This window comes from Aspergillus stella-maris (assembly GCF_047715825.1).
Source record: "Aspergillus stella-maris strain CBS 113639 unplaced genomic scaffold BDV14scaffold_40, whole genome shotgun sequence".
Classification (NCBI taxonomy): Eukaryota; Fungi; Ascomycota; class Eurotiomycetes; order Eurotiales; family Aspergillaceae; genus Aspergillus; species Aspergillus stella-maris.
Window position 1 is genome coordinate 19,055 of NW_027396834.1, and position 14,552 is coordinate 33,606.

The window sequence follows — 14,552 nt, forward strand, 5'->3', positions numbered from 1 at the left end:
GTTTTTTCATGGCGGTGGTCTTCATATTGCCTTCGTCGTTAGACGCATCTGACCTGGAATTGTATATTTTACATATGCATATATAGATATACCTTTGATTTCATCCAATGGTGTTGGTCGATGGCACCGCGTATCAATTCCAAGGGCAACTGTGATTGCACTATCGAGGAAGTAGAGGTTTCCAGCTGATCTCTTCATCAACATTATTATCGAGTAGACCCGTCGGTGATGATGGCTCGATACGTTGTGACAGCATTCCATCACTGCGTGCTTCGGATAATGAGCGATGAGCATGTGTCAAACCGAGCGAACTGGGCTTTGGGGGCACGGGTGGTGCATTTCTAGGTGAGACCCTCTCATCATCCCCTGTCCGACGCAAGCTCGGCGTCTGAGAATGAGCTGCAAGCGATACTGTTCGACTTCGGGGTGGGATAGAAGGTTTTTGAGGAACAGTATCGCGGGTACTGATAGACTGCATCTGATCTAGTGTAACGGAAGTCCAATCGGGACTCTCTCTGGGAGCAAAGGGATTAGAAGTTCGGTGGATGTTGAGCGTCTGATCCCTGCTGGGAGGTCGTATAGATGATCTCACGGGGGTGCCTGCCGAGAGAGATCAGTATGAACATAGGTCGGTGGAACACCGACGTAGTATGAAGGGGCCACCCCGGGGGCATTTCTCAGATCGGCCACATACCACTATCTAACCACCACTTACGGTGATCTGAACTAGGGGGAAGAAGCGCCGTAGATATCGGTTCAAGGGATATGAGGTCTTCACTAATTGTACCCACTGTTTGCGGTTGCGTTTCGAGGACTTGAGCATTGCCCCGTCGATGAGCATGAAGTGAGTGCCTCAAATTCTCTCTTCGAGTCTCATCAACGACGCTAATCGTACAAGTAAAACTTGCCCACACGGGGCGATGATCAGAGAGCCGCATATCTGAAACATCATAATAGTTGAGCTGCCGAAGGTCGGATCCTTTCCATAGAATCCTATCACACCACGCAGGGATACGTGCCTTCTCCCTGGAAATGGTAAAACCAAAGTGAGTTTGTGCATACAGCAGAAGCAGAAGCAGAAGCAGAAGCAGAAGCAGAAGCAGAAGCAGAAGCAGAAGCAGAAGCAGAAGAAGAAGAAGAAGAAGAAGAAGAAGAAGAAGAAGAAGAAGTAGCGAGGACGCAAATTCACTCACGAGGTATCGTAGCTATCTCTGCCAACATCATATTTATACGTTGGCGGAAATGTTACGAGGCCTTCATTGTAGAATTGGAAGGCTCTGCCGGCAAGCATTTGCAAATTCAACTAGACGGACTGTTGGTTAACCGCACAGGTATAATGGGAAAAACCGATAAACAGCCCACCTGGTCATTGGCATAAAGCTTCTGATAATTGGTCTGCTGCACTAGGTCCCTAACCGCCTGGTTAGGCAGACCGATCCGGTAATTGAAGTCGCCCAACCATATGATGGCATCGTGTTCTTCAATTGATCGGTTTCTTTGGAAGCGTAGACCACGACAGATCGTGTCATAGTCATTATTTCGTTCATCGTAATTTGCAAACCCAGCTGCTAAGTGGGCTGTAATAAAGCAAAGGCTAGTATCTGAATATCCAAAACGAATTGCGCAGCCTCCTTTGTTACCAGCGATTCCAGAAAGTCCAGTCTGTACAGGCCAAATTAATGACGGGAACATACATTTCAGCAAGCTTGACTCACTTTTTTGACACTGCCTTCCACGTTCTTAATTTCTTTTAGGACATCCGTGCGCACGTATATCATCAAAGCTGCCCCTACAAGCTGCCCCGATCGCAAAAGAACATAATGCGGTGTTCCCTGCGTAGAGGCGCGCAAGTTTAAGCACTCCATAACCGCAGATTCCCATGATTTGCGTGTTGACGGATCCGTTGACATGATTTGCTGAGGACTCAGTGCAACGATTTCTTGAAAGCCAACGGCAAATACTGCTGGGTCTGCGTGCTGGTTATTAGCTTCGGGAAACAACCAAGGGCTCAAATCAGTGCCAGGCCCTTGAACACGGCCGTTGACGTTGAACGTTCCGACCCATATATTGGCTAGTTTCTTTGAAGTGAACTCCGCTGTTCGTCGATCAAGCTCATTGGAGACCAAATCGTTGATTGGATCATGCAGATGCACAGGCATCTGGTCCGGAAGACGGCCTAACAATAGGTCTATCGTTCTCTGGCGAGCCTTGTCGGAAAAGTTGTTGATGTAAAGTCTGGCTGCGGTCTTACGCGCATCGGCTAGTGCCCCTGCGAGTGACATCTTTCCATGCCGTGTATAGGAGCTTTTGAGAGCACCAGTGCCCGCATAGATCTTGGAAAGCGCGTCTCCATTATCAGCCCAAAGTGTCGAGTGTCGGATTTGAACATCTGAGCGCAGCTTGCCATTTTCTTGCAGTAAGAATGACTCGAGTGCCAGTGAGCTAATTATCGTCTGTACAAGGTTTGTTCTATCAAGGCAATCTAGACAATTTGTCCGGAATACACCTTCTTGCTGTAGAATGACGGAGTTGCTCCCGGCACCGGTAGAATTTGCTGTCGATGATCGACCCTTTTCTGAAAGAAAATACGCGAACCCATTGAGCGAATGAAGAAGCTCGTGTTTGATCTCATCCCCAGCTCCATAACCCAGTGGACCGCGAGCCTCGGCATGCAAATCAAACTCCGTCGTGCGCAGTAAAGCATGATCTGAGGGTTGATCGGAATTCGCTCTGTGCGTTAGAAGATTCCTCTTTATATGTTCTCGGAATCTTGTTGAAAGTTCGACTTCACCTGGCCGTAGTTCACTCAGTAGATTGACCACATGAACGGCACCGTATTCAAGCTCTAAAGACTCAATATGTTTATCAAAGGCATGCTGAGTAGCCTCAACGGACCGAGCTAATTCAATCTTTTGTTGCCCGGGCAGGAAACCTGTGGCCTGCTCCCAAAAAATTGGAACAGAGCCACGGACCTGAACATATGAGAATGCGATTCCTGGAGGTATCCATAGGATTGTTTCAGTCTCAACGAAATTTGCAACATGACCGTCATCATCAATGCCACGAGCATTGAAACGCGTGCCTGCACGCCGAGAAGACAGCCGAGAAATGAGAGTCAACATGGAGGGTAAATGTGTCTTTGGTACTGATGATAGAACATTCACAGTCGCGGGAATGGCTAGGGTCCCGCAGAAGCCTCGAATGACACATGTTAGTATCTGAGAGGAATCCAAAAGTTGTTTCTCGTGCAGCGATAAGTGAGACCTGAAAACGAGAAGCGGTTGAATCATGTGTGCATTCCATAAGACATCTTTGTCAAGTGAGTCGATATCAAAAGCCGAGGTCTTGTCCGAACTAGTAGCATCAAATCAGCCATAATGTCCACAATCTTGCCCCATTGTAGCAACACTAGCATACCGGTCCTGGAGCCGATCTGTAAGATTAAAGTCCAAGCTGTAATAGAAACTGCCATCATGTAATAACTTCTTAAGGGCTAGAAAAGGGTTTTCCGTCAGGCCTGGCCTGGCATCGTGTCCCGTAGCTGAGCTGGAATCTTCAGCAGCAAATTGCGTCTCTGTATCATGATAGATGTTTGTTTCGTATTCTGAACGGTTGAGACAATCTTATTCTCGTTAGAAAGGACTTGTGAGTTCTCAGCGTGGTAGGCATCTTACAAAAGTCTACGTCTTCGATTCTTAAAACTGTCTCCCCAGGTCGGACAGTGGCAGCTTTTGAGGATCGTGTGACAACGCAAACGAAGACATCCTGGTCTATAGTAACCAGGCCAAGGGTACCATAGCCTGACCCTAGGGTTCGGTAGCCCGTCAAATCTATGGATGATAGACTAGCAAATTCCACTAGACAGCGTTGCGTTTCATTACTTCCTGGAAAAGCATTGCCCACCGGCTCCCCAACACTATGCTGAAATATCAATGCATCTTCAGACGTGGCCACAATGAGAGTGCGGACGGGGCGGTCCCGACTCAGAACTCGGATACTAGGCATCATCGATGGAGTTCTTAAGTGAAACCTTGATCATGGCGTGTACGAATGACTACCGAGGCTCTGTTGTTATGTCGGGCTCAATCGTGTGGGCCTGCGAATTGTCGTAGCAAGATACGATCGTGACCTATGCGGTTCAGGAGTCGCGATGTTCAAAAAACATACGCGTCAATTGAGCTCGACATATGTAGAAGTGACTGGCACCGGTAACTAGTGGGAATTGTACCCTAACATCCCGGCAAATGCTAATGCAAGATGAAAAGGCAAAGAAGGATCAAAGGTCTGACTCGCGTTCACGTCCAGAAAGGAGAGTTCGTATAAGATGATGGTACCGACAAATATAGATTGTTGGTTGAGAAGCGTCAGGGTGACAGCTTGCCTAAAGCGATGGCGGCGTATATTGTTCGAGGTTCCTGGATAGTCGTGATGTCCCCGCGGTGGAACAGTGTCGATGTGTTACTCTGTAGATAACTTCGGAGCGCTAATTCCGGCCGCGGTAGGTATGTCTGGTACGTGGAGACATGCACGTGACCTACACAGTTCCTGGAAATTCTCCACTCGAGTAGGCGGTCTAGAAGCCCAATCTCGTTTTTTTTTGCTGGCCCAGGGACGAGCGGTTCATACAATAATTCCATCACCGGCTTTTCTGTCTTGGTTAATTGTTTTACTGTCTCTTCACCCTGTCGCTTACCACCCTGCCGAGACTCTTCATTATCACGAGGAGACATTTATCTTACATCCACAACCCAACAAATGGGTCTAGCAGCGCCCCGCAAGTAGGTCGTGCTCTTCAAGCAGCAGACTGATATCCGACGCTAACAGAAACGCAAACCAGGAAGACCAAGATCTCCCACGATCCGAATAATACCAACTGGTCGCGATCTACAAGTGGATTCGGGCATAAGATTCTTAGTTCACAAGGATGGACCCCAGGAAGCTTCTTAGGGGCTCAGAATGCTGCACATGCCGATATGTTTACTGCTGCGAGCGCATCACATATTAGAGTCATTGTGAAAGATGATACACTTGGCCTCGGCGCGCGATCAAAACGCAATCCACTAGACGAACCTACCGGTCTCGATGCCTTCAAAGGTCTGCTTGGGCGTTTAAACGGGAGGTCTGATGCAGAATTACAAGCCGATCAAAGAAAGCGTGACGATGTGAAGCTCGCTCGCTATGCTGCGACTAAGTGGCAAGCTGTTCGGTTTATAAGTGGTGGCTTATTGGCGCAAGAAAAGGACGAATCTACTAAGGAAGACAGACCCCCAGTGGCGAAAAGTTCAACCCGCTCATCAGACCATGAGACGAATGGTGTGAAGGTCTTCGATACTGATCAATTTGAGTCGGCGACGGGCCAAAGTTCTCGGGATGAGGGGTCTGAGAAGAAAGCCAGCAAGAAGGAAAAGAAAGAGAAGAAGTCCAAGAAAGAAAGGAAGGAGAAGAAAGAGAAGAAGAGGAAGCGTCCAGACCAACAGGAAGATTCGGATGGCTCCTCTTCAGGAGAGAAGTCTTCTGGCCAAGATGCGAAGCAGTCAGACCGTTCTACATTGGATTCAGGAACCTCAACAAAGACGCGTCATCCGCTTGGACGGAATATGATCAGAGGCCGATATATTGCGCAAAAGAGAAAGGCTTTAATGGACGAGAAGTCTTTGAACGAGGTATGATGTGTGTGTTGTTCCGGGATCTATTTGATGCTAACGAGACTAGATATTCATGATCAAATCGTAGACTTTATTTCACCTTCATCATATACCCATTACTCCGGTCTTTATTTGCGAGCATTATGATTTTCATCCTATGACTATCGATCAACACTTGGCGCAAGAAAAGCCTGTGGAACCTCTCCGCGGCAGTGTATATGACACTTGACGCTTGACACCTGTTCATTAGAACTTATGAGCTCGATCAACGAACCGCATGCCTGGAAAGCAACTTAAGACATCTTCATACAGAATTTTCTATTTCGCCTTGGTCTCATGCTGCTGAGTCTAGCAATGCTTGTGCCTCTTGAGTAAACGTAAGCATCGCAGTTCACGACCAGAATGGCGACCACCAGGACTCTGTATTACCGCATGTATGAAACTTACTGGGAAATTCACTGCTAGAGAATGAATGTACTTGACTAGTAGACAGTTCTACTGGGAGCATGGATGTTTCTGATGCTGCCACAGTTACGTACTCGAAGCCAAGAGAAAGTTGTGACCTATGACGACATATGAAGAGCTAGCTTTAAGCTCTCCCTTCTCGATTTCTCTCGACATCTCTTCTAATGAGAACCTCCCCTGTGCACCCTGATCATTCCATATAACTCGGCTTTTTCGAATGCTGCCATGGCGGGTGCCTCCCCTCACCGAGCAAACGCAGCAAAGCATTCTCTCGCGACGGCTGGTTCCTCAAAAGGTGTCTCCGACCATTCGGACAGGAACAATCCCTCGTTGGAAGATCGGCAATTGCAAGGCAGAATACGGAATAGTAACAGCGGAAACGTTATGAATGGGACACGGAAATCCCCAGACTATGTGCCCCAGACTAATGCCTCTCGTCGATCAACGAAAGGCTACGAGAAGTACGGGTACGTCGATGAGCAGCTGCCTCAAACGTTCTGGACCCTGAGTCCGCATCTGATTTTGTATCCGGAATGTGGCTGACAGCAAAAACTTAGTATTCATTGGGCGCCACTGAACATTCGCCTGGAACGACGATTGCAAACGCTCGTGGTTCTTTGCCATACATTGACGATCGCTATATGCCTGGGTGCCTTCTTCTTCACCTGTGCTATACCATTAACGTGGCCTCTTCTACTGCCTTATCTGATATACATATCGTTGTTCTCGAATGCGGCTACGTCAGGCTCCTTGAGGTACCGGAGTGATATCCTACGATCTCTTCCCGTTTGGTCTCTCTATGCTTCATATTTTCCGGCACGTCTGCATCGCTCGGAGCCACTTTTGCCGACAAGAAAATATATATTCGGATACCACCCGCATGGAATCATATCACTTGGTGCATTCGCGGCATTCTGTACCGAGGCGCTCAATTTCTCCCGCCTTTTCCCTGGCATAATTAACACTCTGCTCACCCTGGATTCAAATTTCCGGATTCCCTTCTACCGAGAATATGCTCTTTCCATGGGTCTCGCAAGTGTCTCGAGGGAATCTTGCGAGAATCTTCTCACTAAAGGAGGGGCGGACGGTGAGGGGATGGGTCGTGCCATAACAATTGTCATAGGCGGCGCTCGGGAGTCTCTCAACGCGTCTCCAGGTTCATTGCGTCTTGTCCTGAAGCGACGGAAGGGATTCATTAAATTGGCCATTCGTACTGGTGCTGATTTGGTACCAGTAATAGCATTTGGTGAGAATGACTTGTATGAGCAAGTTCGTTCGGATAGGCATCCATTTATCCACAAGTTTCAAATGCTTGTGAAGCAGACACTGGGGTTCACTGTGCCGTTGTTCCATGCTCGAGGAGTTTTCAACTACGATGTTGGCTTAATGCCCTACCGACGTCCTCTAAATATTGTCGTCGGTCGTCCTATACAAGTCGTTCAGCAGCAGGACAGAAACAAAATCGATGACGACTATATTGATCAACTTCATTCTGAATATGTGAGGGAGCTCGAAAGGTTGTGGGAGGAGTGGAAAGGCGCATATGCCAGAGACAGGACCTCTGATATCGAAATAGTGGCCTAGTAAGCATATTCTTCGGCAATCCATCATCATTTTCCCTTGTTCATAATCCATACTTGGGAAATCGCATCGTATTTATCAATCTATAAGAAACCCAAACTTGGCTTCCAGAATTTCTCGAACTCATACACGGAGAAATTGCCACCCTGAATTACCGTATTTTCGTTATGTGCTTGAGCAGTGCCGATGCTTTTGAGAAGCAATAACTAAAACATCTTCTCCCGGAAGAGTATTAAAATAAATCAACTGAAACAACAGAGAATGGGCCTTTAGAGGAGCGAGCTGAACATTCGGACGACGAAGATTAAATGCGATCATTGCGTCCTTATATACCTTATCTTTATCTTCGTCAATAACAAGCCGAGAAGAGGACCGGCCATTGTAAAATTAGTACAAGAATAAGAAAGCAACCAGCCGCAGCGACAGAGGTACAAAAAAAGACAATCTGGGTATCTGAAAGAAAGAGAGGAAACGAAGTAAATAAACATCAAACAGGCCAGATAACAACAAAAACCAAACCACGACGGACACCGGCCCAGGATGTGTTCCCAGGATGACGTTCATAAGCTCGAGCCATAACATGCAGCATGGAGTAGCAAACTAAGCTTCCTGAAAACTGTCCGAGGGCGCTGTGTCTGACAGTCCTGGCTTTAGAGTGGGTGGCGGTTGGCTCGACTCCGATACCCTTTGGTTTTCTGGGGCGACTCTGACGCTTCCACGAGACCCCTTGATCAGATGGCCGCTCTCAACTCGATCCTGGATCATTTCATCGAGGATTCTTGACACCTCGTCCATGCTCTTTCTTTTTGTCTCCGGTTCCACTTCAGCAGATGCAGCCGGGCTCTTCGGACCTAAATCCACGTCCGTCTGTGAGGTAACGCGATTCGCAGCTGAATCAGGTGCTGGTGATTCCCTCTGAGCAGGTGATCCTGGGGATGGAGAGCTAGGTTCCTTGTCCTTGCTACCTGTCGATTGGGCGTCTAAGGTGAGCTGAGCCAAGTCGCGATGCCGAGCAGCAGAGCGAAGAGCAGTAAGCATGCGGTCCTTGTCATCTAACTGGAGGCGAAGGTCGTTGATTTCCATATCCTTTTCTCGTAGTTGCGCCACAATGTCAGGGTTTTCAGAAGAATGGCCAGACTTGATGCCCATAGACATACGGGAGTGACTTGATCGCCGAGCCTGAAGCAGACGCCTTTCCAAGGTCGCAATATAGCGATTTTTATCGGTGAGATCGGCTTGAAGGGCGGCGACTTGCCTCTGAGCGCTTGCCTTGCCGTCAGCGAACTCTCCCATCGTGTCTTCCTCATCATCATTGCCCAGAGGTAAATGCATAGGGAAGTCCTGGCTGTGGACAGAAAGGAAAGAGACTGGCCGCATAGATGAGTGCCCATAAGCTCCTAATGTGGACTGGCTCACAGAGGATCGCAGAGAGCGAGTCCCTGGATCTATAGAAGACATTCTGGACAGCCGGCCGAGAGCAGACATGGCGCCTTGTGTATTGACGCCTGTAGACTTTGAGCTGAGAATGAGTCGATTAAGATGCTCGATCCGTTCTTTCAGCGCTGTTCGAGCCAGTTGCATTTCCAGCATCTGCTCTTCGTGTCGTTCATGCGCCTCCTGCTCTAATTTCTGCTCCTCCAACTTAAGCTCTTTCTCGGCTTGGACTTTTGTTTGGCTCTCGAGCTGACCGCGCAAAGCTTGGATCTCCATGCGGTAACGCTCGAGCAACACGCGGCTTCCTGCATCACCACCGCCACCGCCAAACGCCTCCTCTGCGCGTTTGGCATGACTGACGATATTGTTTTTAGCACGGGCGGCAAACTTCAATGTATTCAAGGTCTCCCCCGAGTTTGCATTTACCATACTCCCCAATTGAACGGTGCATAGAATACTGACAAGCGAGTTGCCAGACAAAGCCGGCTGCAATAATCTTGTCAGTTTGCTGTCTCGAAATGGTAGATGTTTGCCCTCTTTGTCGGCAGAAGCCCCAATCTTGTCCTTGGTCTCGGAGAGCCGGGAGATAATGGTTCCCAATGTCAGAAGACTCTTGTTGATGTGAGCTCCTTCAGTACGCCGTTCCTTATCATCCGCGGCTCGCTCAGAGCCTGCAAGGTCAATCAAGCTAAGCGTCGATACTCGAACACCACCAGGTGCCAGGCCAGATCTTCTGTCTGAGGCTGACCCAGCGGGTACTCGCTCCCTACTTTCAACAACGATTTGAACCACTGCATGGCTTCGAGAACTACGAGCATTGAACTGAGTACTTCCAGTTCTTCTTGCATGGTCACCCCTAGCGATAACGCGGAGAAGTTGGGTTGGGCTTTGCACAATCTCTTCCTTTAGAGGGGTTGCGTAAACGCCTCGTTTGCTATCCTCGCGCAGCTTAATCTCCTCTTGTTGTGCACTCGCGGGCCCCATGGAGGCCGAAAGAAGATCGTGGATCTTCTCGTTATAGATTTCGAGATAGCTTACACGAAGTAAGAATTCTCGATGCGGAGTCTCCCTGATAAACGAGAAGATGTCCGTTATGGCCAACGGTATTACTCCAGGAGATGTAGCTGTCCCCTGCATGGAAAAGGTTTTTCCAGTTCCAGTCATACCGTAGGCGAAGACAGTGCCATGGTAGCCCTCCATCACTCTTCTCACCAGACGTTTGGCGGCAGAGTCGTAAACGCGAGCATTGTTTTCTATAGCCGAGAAAACATTATCTAACAGAAAACGCAGTGTGAGTTAGCCGGCGATTCCGAATATTAGTCAAAATAAGCAAGACTTGGTCTTACCGTAATAATAGTCACCACCCTCCTTTCCGTTGTACACGAGCAGAGCCCGACGGGCGTCCACCGTCCATTCGGGGTTCGCTGAGCTCTCGCCGCTAACGTTCGGGCGTACTCTGACGCTGACTATGACATTTCCTTTTGTCTCTTTTGATTCCTTTGACCTGAAATTCGTCTTCGATGTGCCCGCCGCCTCATCAGTTTCTTCGAACGTGGTTGCGCTTGTCGAGTATGACCCCTCAGCAGAAGAGCTCCTGCTCTGCGAAGGTGAAGCCTCCAAGTCCGCATGGGAGACGGATTTGGCTTCTCCGCTCACGCTTAACAATGAATGGGTTTTCGAGCTTCTCTGGCTTGCTGTTCCAATACTAGGCCTGGAACCCCGCTTTGACTTTACACTGCCCGATGACTGTAGGCCATGCGGTGCTGCGAATGAGGACGCAGTTGAAGGGCGACTCCCTTGTTTTGGTGGTTGAGGAAAAGCCGCGATACTGATTGTTCTTCGCAAAGACTTATCAGGGCTACCGGGAACTCTGGCTGCTGATGTTGATCTAACAGCGCCGCCATTGGTCGTAGAAGTGGCGAGCGGAGATTTAGGCGTTAGTCTGGGACTGGAAGGAGTGCGTAATTTGGAAGGCGAAGCTGATCTCGTGGCATCGGATGGCGCAGGAAGGCTTTTTCTTGATTTTGGGGCGGGCAATTGGGGTAATGAACCCATGGGTGGCCCAGTGGTTGGCCTGGATGGCTGTGGTAGCGTTGACATGATGGGAGTCCGATTGAAGGACCGTACGATTGTCGGCCAAAAGTGTATGCGAGACGGTGATACAAATGCGCGTAGAGTCAGACGGGGTTCGTTGACATCGACGAGAAAGGCATGAAGCTAGGGTACGATTGCGACGAGCTGTAGTGTGCGCGATATTAGCTTAGCACGGACAGACGGAGATTTGGTACTGCGAGTTGTCATATTTGGGAAACTCTTGCAGTTGTGGTACATGAAATGCAATGTTTGCTGCTCGTTGTTAGGCACCAAGTGCTTAGGAAGAAATATGTTAAATGAGCAATGAACATGAAAGAGAATGGAGGGGCTGTGAATTGTTCATGGGTAGTAGACTCGAAAGATCAGTACTGCGGACCTACCTAATACCCAAGAGAATAGACGGAGGGAATTATCTCGTCAATGTTCAATCGCGGGCCAGAAGCAACAGAATGGCAATATAATTTGAGCCAGTTACTTCGTCGGAAGATGCGCCTGCTTAGCTGGGATCATTCATGCAGCATTTGCGACAAGTACCGGGACGGGTTGTGAATAAAACGAGGCCCGATAGCGCCGAGAGAGGGGTGTTTGCTGGATAAAAGTATGCGGGCACGATGTGGTCTCCAGGAGCTAAAAACTCCGCCTCAATCAATATGGGGAGCGACTCCCTGCAAATGATAGAAGGAGGCGGCTATCCTGGTCTTCGCGATTCACGGGTGATTGTGGATGGTGAACGCCCCTGGTCAAGGGCAGCGAGTGAATTTCCAGGGGAATTCGCGTTTCTCATGCAACTGAAGGAGCGGCGAGGTGAGAGCGGAAGTTTGGAGAGACGAAGCGTATTGTCATTATTATCGCCGCGACGATATGTCTAGAGGAAGGAGGTGAACAGCAGCATTGTCACCCCACACTGCCGAGAAGCCCAAGAGGATGACTACGATTTGTGATTTGATTCCCCTGAAGTTTGTATACTCCGGCTAGTGCTGGTCTTGGTCTAGGCAAGGAGCGCGTCCTGGGGGCGGGTGATACCACAACTGAACTATTATTCTATTATTACTGGGGTTCACAGGCTTCCTCCTTCTGTCCTTGGGCTTTCTCCTCTGAAGAAGACACCTTCATCCCTCAAACACTGCGCCGCACCGCCCCTCTCTACACAATATTCTGCCTGCGAAAACACGACTCGAAATTCGGGTCGTGTCGAGTCTCAATCCATAGTTCTTTTGCCTGCTCGTACAGTATCAACGGAGCACGTAGTGTTCAACGGTCCTTGCACGAACGGTCTCAACAATGCATGCACATTTGCCCATTATCGCAAAAGTTCAACAACACATGGCAAGGCTGGAGGTGCATATAAAACAACGCTTGGTCGGTGCGATTCAAAACGAGAGGTCCATCTCATCTTGGCACCTTAGGGTCACTCATTACTGGACAAATACGATTGTCTCTTTTACTTGATCGGTCATGAGCTTGTAGATCTCATTAAATTCCCATCCAGGTCTCTTGTTCCCTAGGCCAATAGGGCGGCTCTGCGTTTCGATAAGCCCCAATTTTACCCCTGGCGCGAGAGGAAAACACAAGGGAGAAAAGGGGGCCAATCATAGCCTAAGCTAAGTTTGTGCATCGCCGAATACTAAATGAGCTTCCCTGGGTCCCACTCCCAACTCCCCGAGGTTCCAACGGATGCACTAGGTAGGAATGCCGAGAAAGCTTTGACGTACTAATACGCTGTGTGACTGTAACTGTGATGGAATCATGCAAGACTACGCCATCACCAAACCCATTTGATATCGTTCCCTTTCCATACTATGTACAGAGTCCAGCACTATCATGGTCGATGGGCCGAGAAACGGTGCGTAGGTTGATATTAGTCCTCGCTGTGGTTCTGACCAAGATACTCTTTTTCCGATTGTCCTGCACGCAGCGTCGGTTGAGACCTAGTGTTTCGCTCAAGACCGGCGACAACGAGCAGAACATCGTTGGTACCCTCTTGGGTCTTCATGAGTCTGTAGGTTGAAGGCGATCTGACGGTGTCGGAGCACTCTCAACACCTTAACCCAGCCTGTCATTTCACAGCGCCAAAATCCAACTGTCGCGCAGCATTTTTGAACTGGTCGTCAAGTTCTCCGCCACGTCTGGTCAAGTCATCGCCCATTTTCTTGGTTCCATCCGACTTTCGCGGAAGACCTTCTTTATTTGTTGGCCTGGGATCTGTTGTCCACCAACGATGCTGAAGAGCTTGATATGCGGTGCTCCGCTCTCTTGGATCTAGAGTACACATGGACATGAGTAAGTCTGCGCCGACGGCACCAGCTATCGGAAACTGCCTGAGAAAAAACTCTCGACCTTGCAAAGGTACGAGATGATTTTTATCTGTGGGAATGTAGTTGGGAAGCTTCGATACGCCCGGCCAGTTTTCCTCAGTCGGGGTGCCAAACGCTTCGCAAATTTTGGTGATCTGATCTAGATCCGAGTTTCCTGCAACGAACGGAACTCGCAGGAGTAGTTCTGCGAAGACCATGCCCATGGACCAAATGTCAACAGCACCCGAATATTGCCGCGCCCCGTAGAGAAGTTCGGGTGGCCTGTACCATCGTGTGATAACTTGATGCGTCATATTCAGATAGGGGTCTGCGAATGATCTAGCCAAGCCAAAATCTGCTAATTTGACTTCTCCATCCGAAGCGATGAGCAAGTTATTCGGTTTGATATCTCGATGCAAGACAAAATTCTCATGACAAAACCAGACTCCCCTGGCAAGCATTCCCATCCATGCCTTCACATCGGCAACGCCGTAATGTATGTCGCTGTCCTTGATGAGCATTTCCAGGTCACCGCGTGGTAAGAACTCTAGAACCAAGTTGAGGTTTTGGTCCTTGGACGAAAATACGTCATGTAGCGCGATAACGTTCGGGTGCGAGAGCTCTTGCAGATATTTCACTTCTCGAATTGCGTCCATGGATAATCCGTCTCTGTATTCTGTGTTGACTTTGATTTTTTTGATAGCGACAAACGAGGACGGGTCGGATCGAACGTGGCCGAGATATACCACGGCATATGTACCTTCTCCTAGTTTCTTAGCTGGAGAGATTTAGCTATGAAGGTCTTGAGTTCAAGTTTGCGTTAGTTTATACCTTTAATGTACTTATGCCTGACTTCATCGTTCATCTGTTCCGTGATCTCTCGATCAGCAGCATTTTGCATTTCTTGTTGGAATGAAGAAGGATTTGTCTGAGGTGTGACCGAGGCCCCCACGGCAGGGACTTTCTGAGGAGCTATGCCCGATGGTGACGATGAAACCAAAGGTGAGACAGCCATTGTCCTTTCGGCTCAAGATGAGCC

At 48.9% G+C, this 14,552-nt stretch overlaps 5 protein-coding genes across 5 annotated transcripts; 2 read left to right on the forward strand and 3 right to left on the reverse strand.

The window, feature by feature from the left end:
- Nucleotides 1-63: 63 nt before the first annotated feature.
- BDV14DRAFT_87994 (SacI domain and endonuclease/exonuclease/phosphatase family protein) lies at nt 64-4,186 on the reverse strand. The gene is made up of 7 exons (XM_073777770.1): nt 3,675-4,186; nt 3,418-3,622; nt 1,716-3,354; nt 1,363-1,662; nt 1,194-1,303; nt 695-1,026; nt 64-600 (listed from the first exon to the last, which is right to left on the reverse strand). The coding sequence occupies exons 1-7, from the start codon at nt 4,006-4,008 to the stop codon at nt 161-163; spliced, it is 3,360 nt and encodes a 1,119-aa protein (XP_073626475.1). The 5' UTR covers nt 4,009-4,186; the 3' UTR covers nt 64-160.
- Nucleotides 4,187-4,602: 416 nt separating this feature from the next.
- pxr1 (telomerase inhibitor/ribosome biogenesis protein PXR1) lies at nt 4,603-5,997 on the forward strand. The gene is made up of 3 exons (XM_073777772.1): nt 4,603-4,778; nt 4,838-5,663; nt 5,713-5,997. The coding sequence occupies exons 1-3, from the start codon at nt 4,756-4,758 to the stop codon at nt 5,731-5,733; spliced, it is 870 nt and encodes a 289-aa protein (XP_073626476.1). The 5' UTR covers nt 4,603-4,755; the 3' UTR covers nt 5,734-5,997.
- A 1-nt stretch (nt 5,998) lies between these two features.
- BDV14DRAFT_88026 (diacylglycerol acyltransferase type 2A) lies at nt 5,999-7,993 on the forward strand. The gene is made up of 2 exons (XM_073777773.1): nt 5,999-6,577; nt 6,668-7,993. The coding sequence occupies exons 1-2, from the start codon at nt 6,336-6,338 to the stop codon at nt 7,692-7,694; spliced, it is 1,269 nt and encodes a 422-aa protein (XP_073626477.1). The 5' UTR covers nt 5,999-6,335; the 3' UTR covers nt 7,695-7,993.
- On the reverse strand, nt 7,993-11,527 carry BDV14DRAFT_88030 (putative kinesin family protein (KipA)). Its single transcript, XM_073777774.1, has 2 exons — nt 10,472-11,527; nt 7,993-10,399 (listed from the first exon to the last, which is right to left on the reverse strand). Exons 1-2 carry the CDS (start codon nt 11,223-11,225, stop codon nt 8,292-8,294), a joined length of 2,862 nt encoding a protein of 953 aa, XP_073626478.1. The 5' UTR covers nt 11,226-11,527; the 3' UTR covers nt 7,993-8,291.
- A 1,748-nt stretch (nt 11,528-13,275) lies between these two features.
- On the reverse strand, nt 13,276-14,528 carry kin28 (TFIIH complex serine/threonine-protein kinase subunit KIN28; the record flags this gene model as incomplete). Its single annotated transcript, XM_073773830.1, has 2 exons — nt 13,276-14,291; nt 14,345-14,528. The coding sequence occupies 2 exons, from the start codon at nt 14,526-14,528 to the stop codon at nt 13,276-13,278; spliced, it is 1,200 nt and encodes a 399-aa protein (XP_073626479.1).
- Nucleotides 14,529-14,552: the final 24 nt, after the last annotated feature.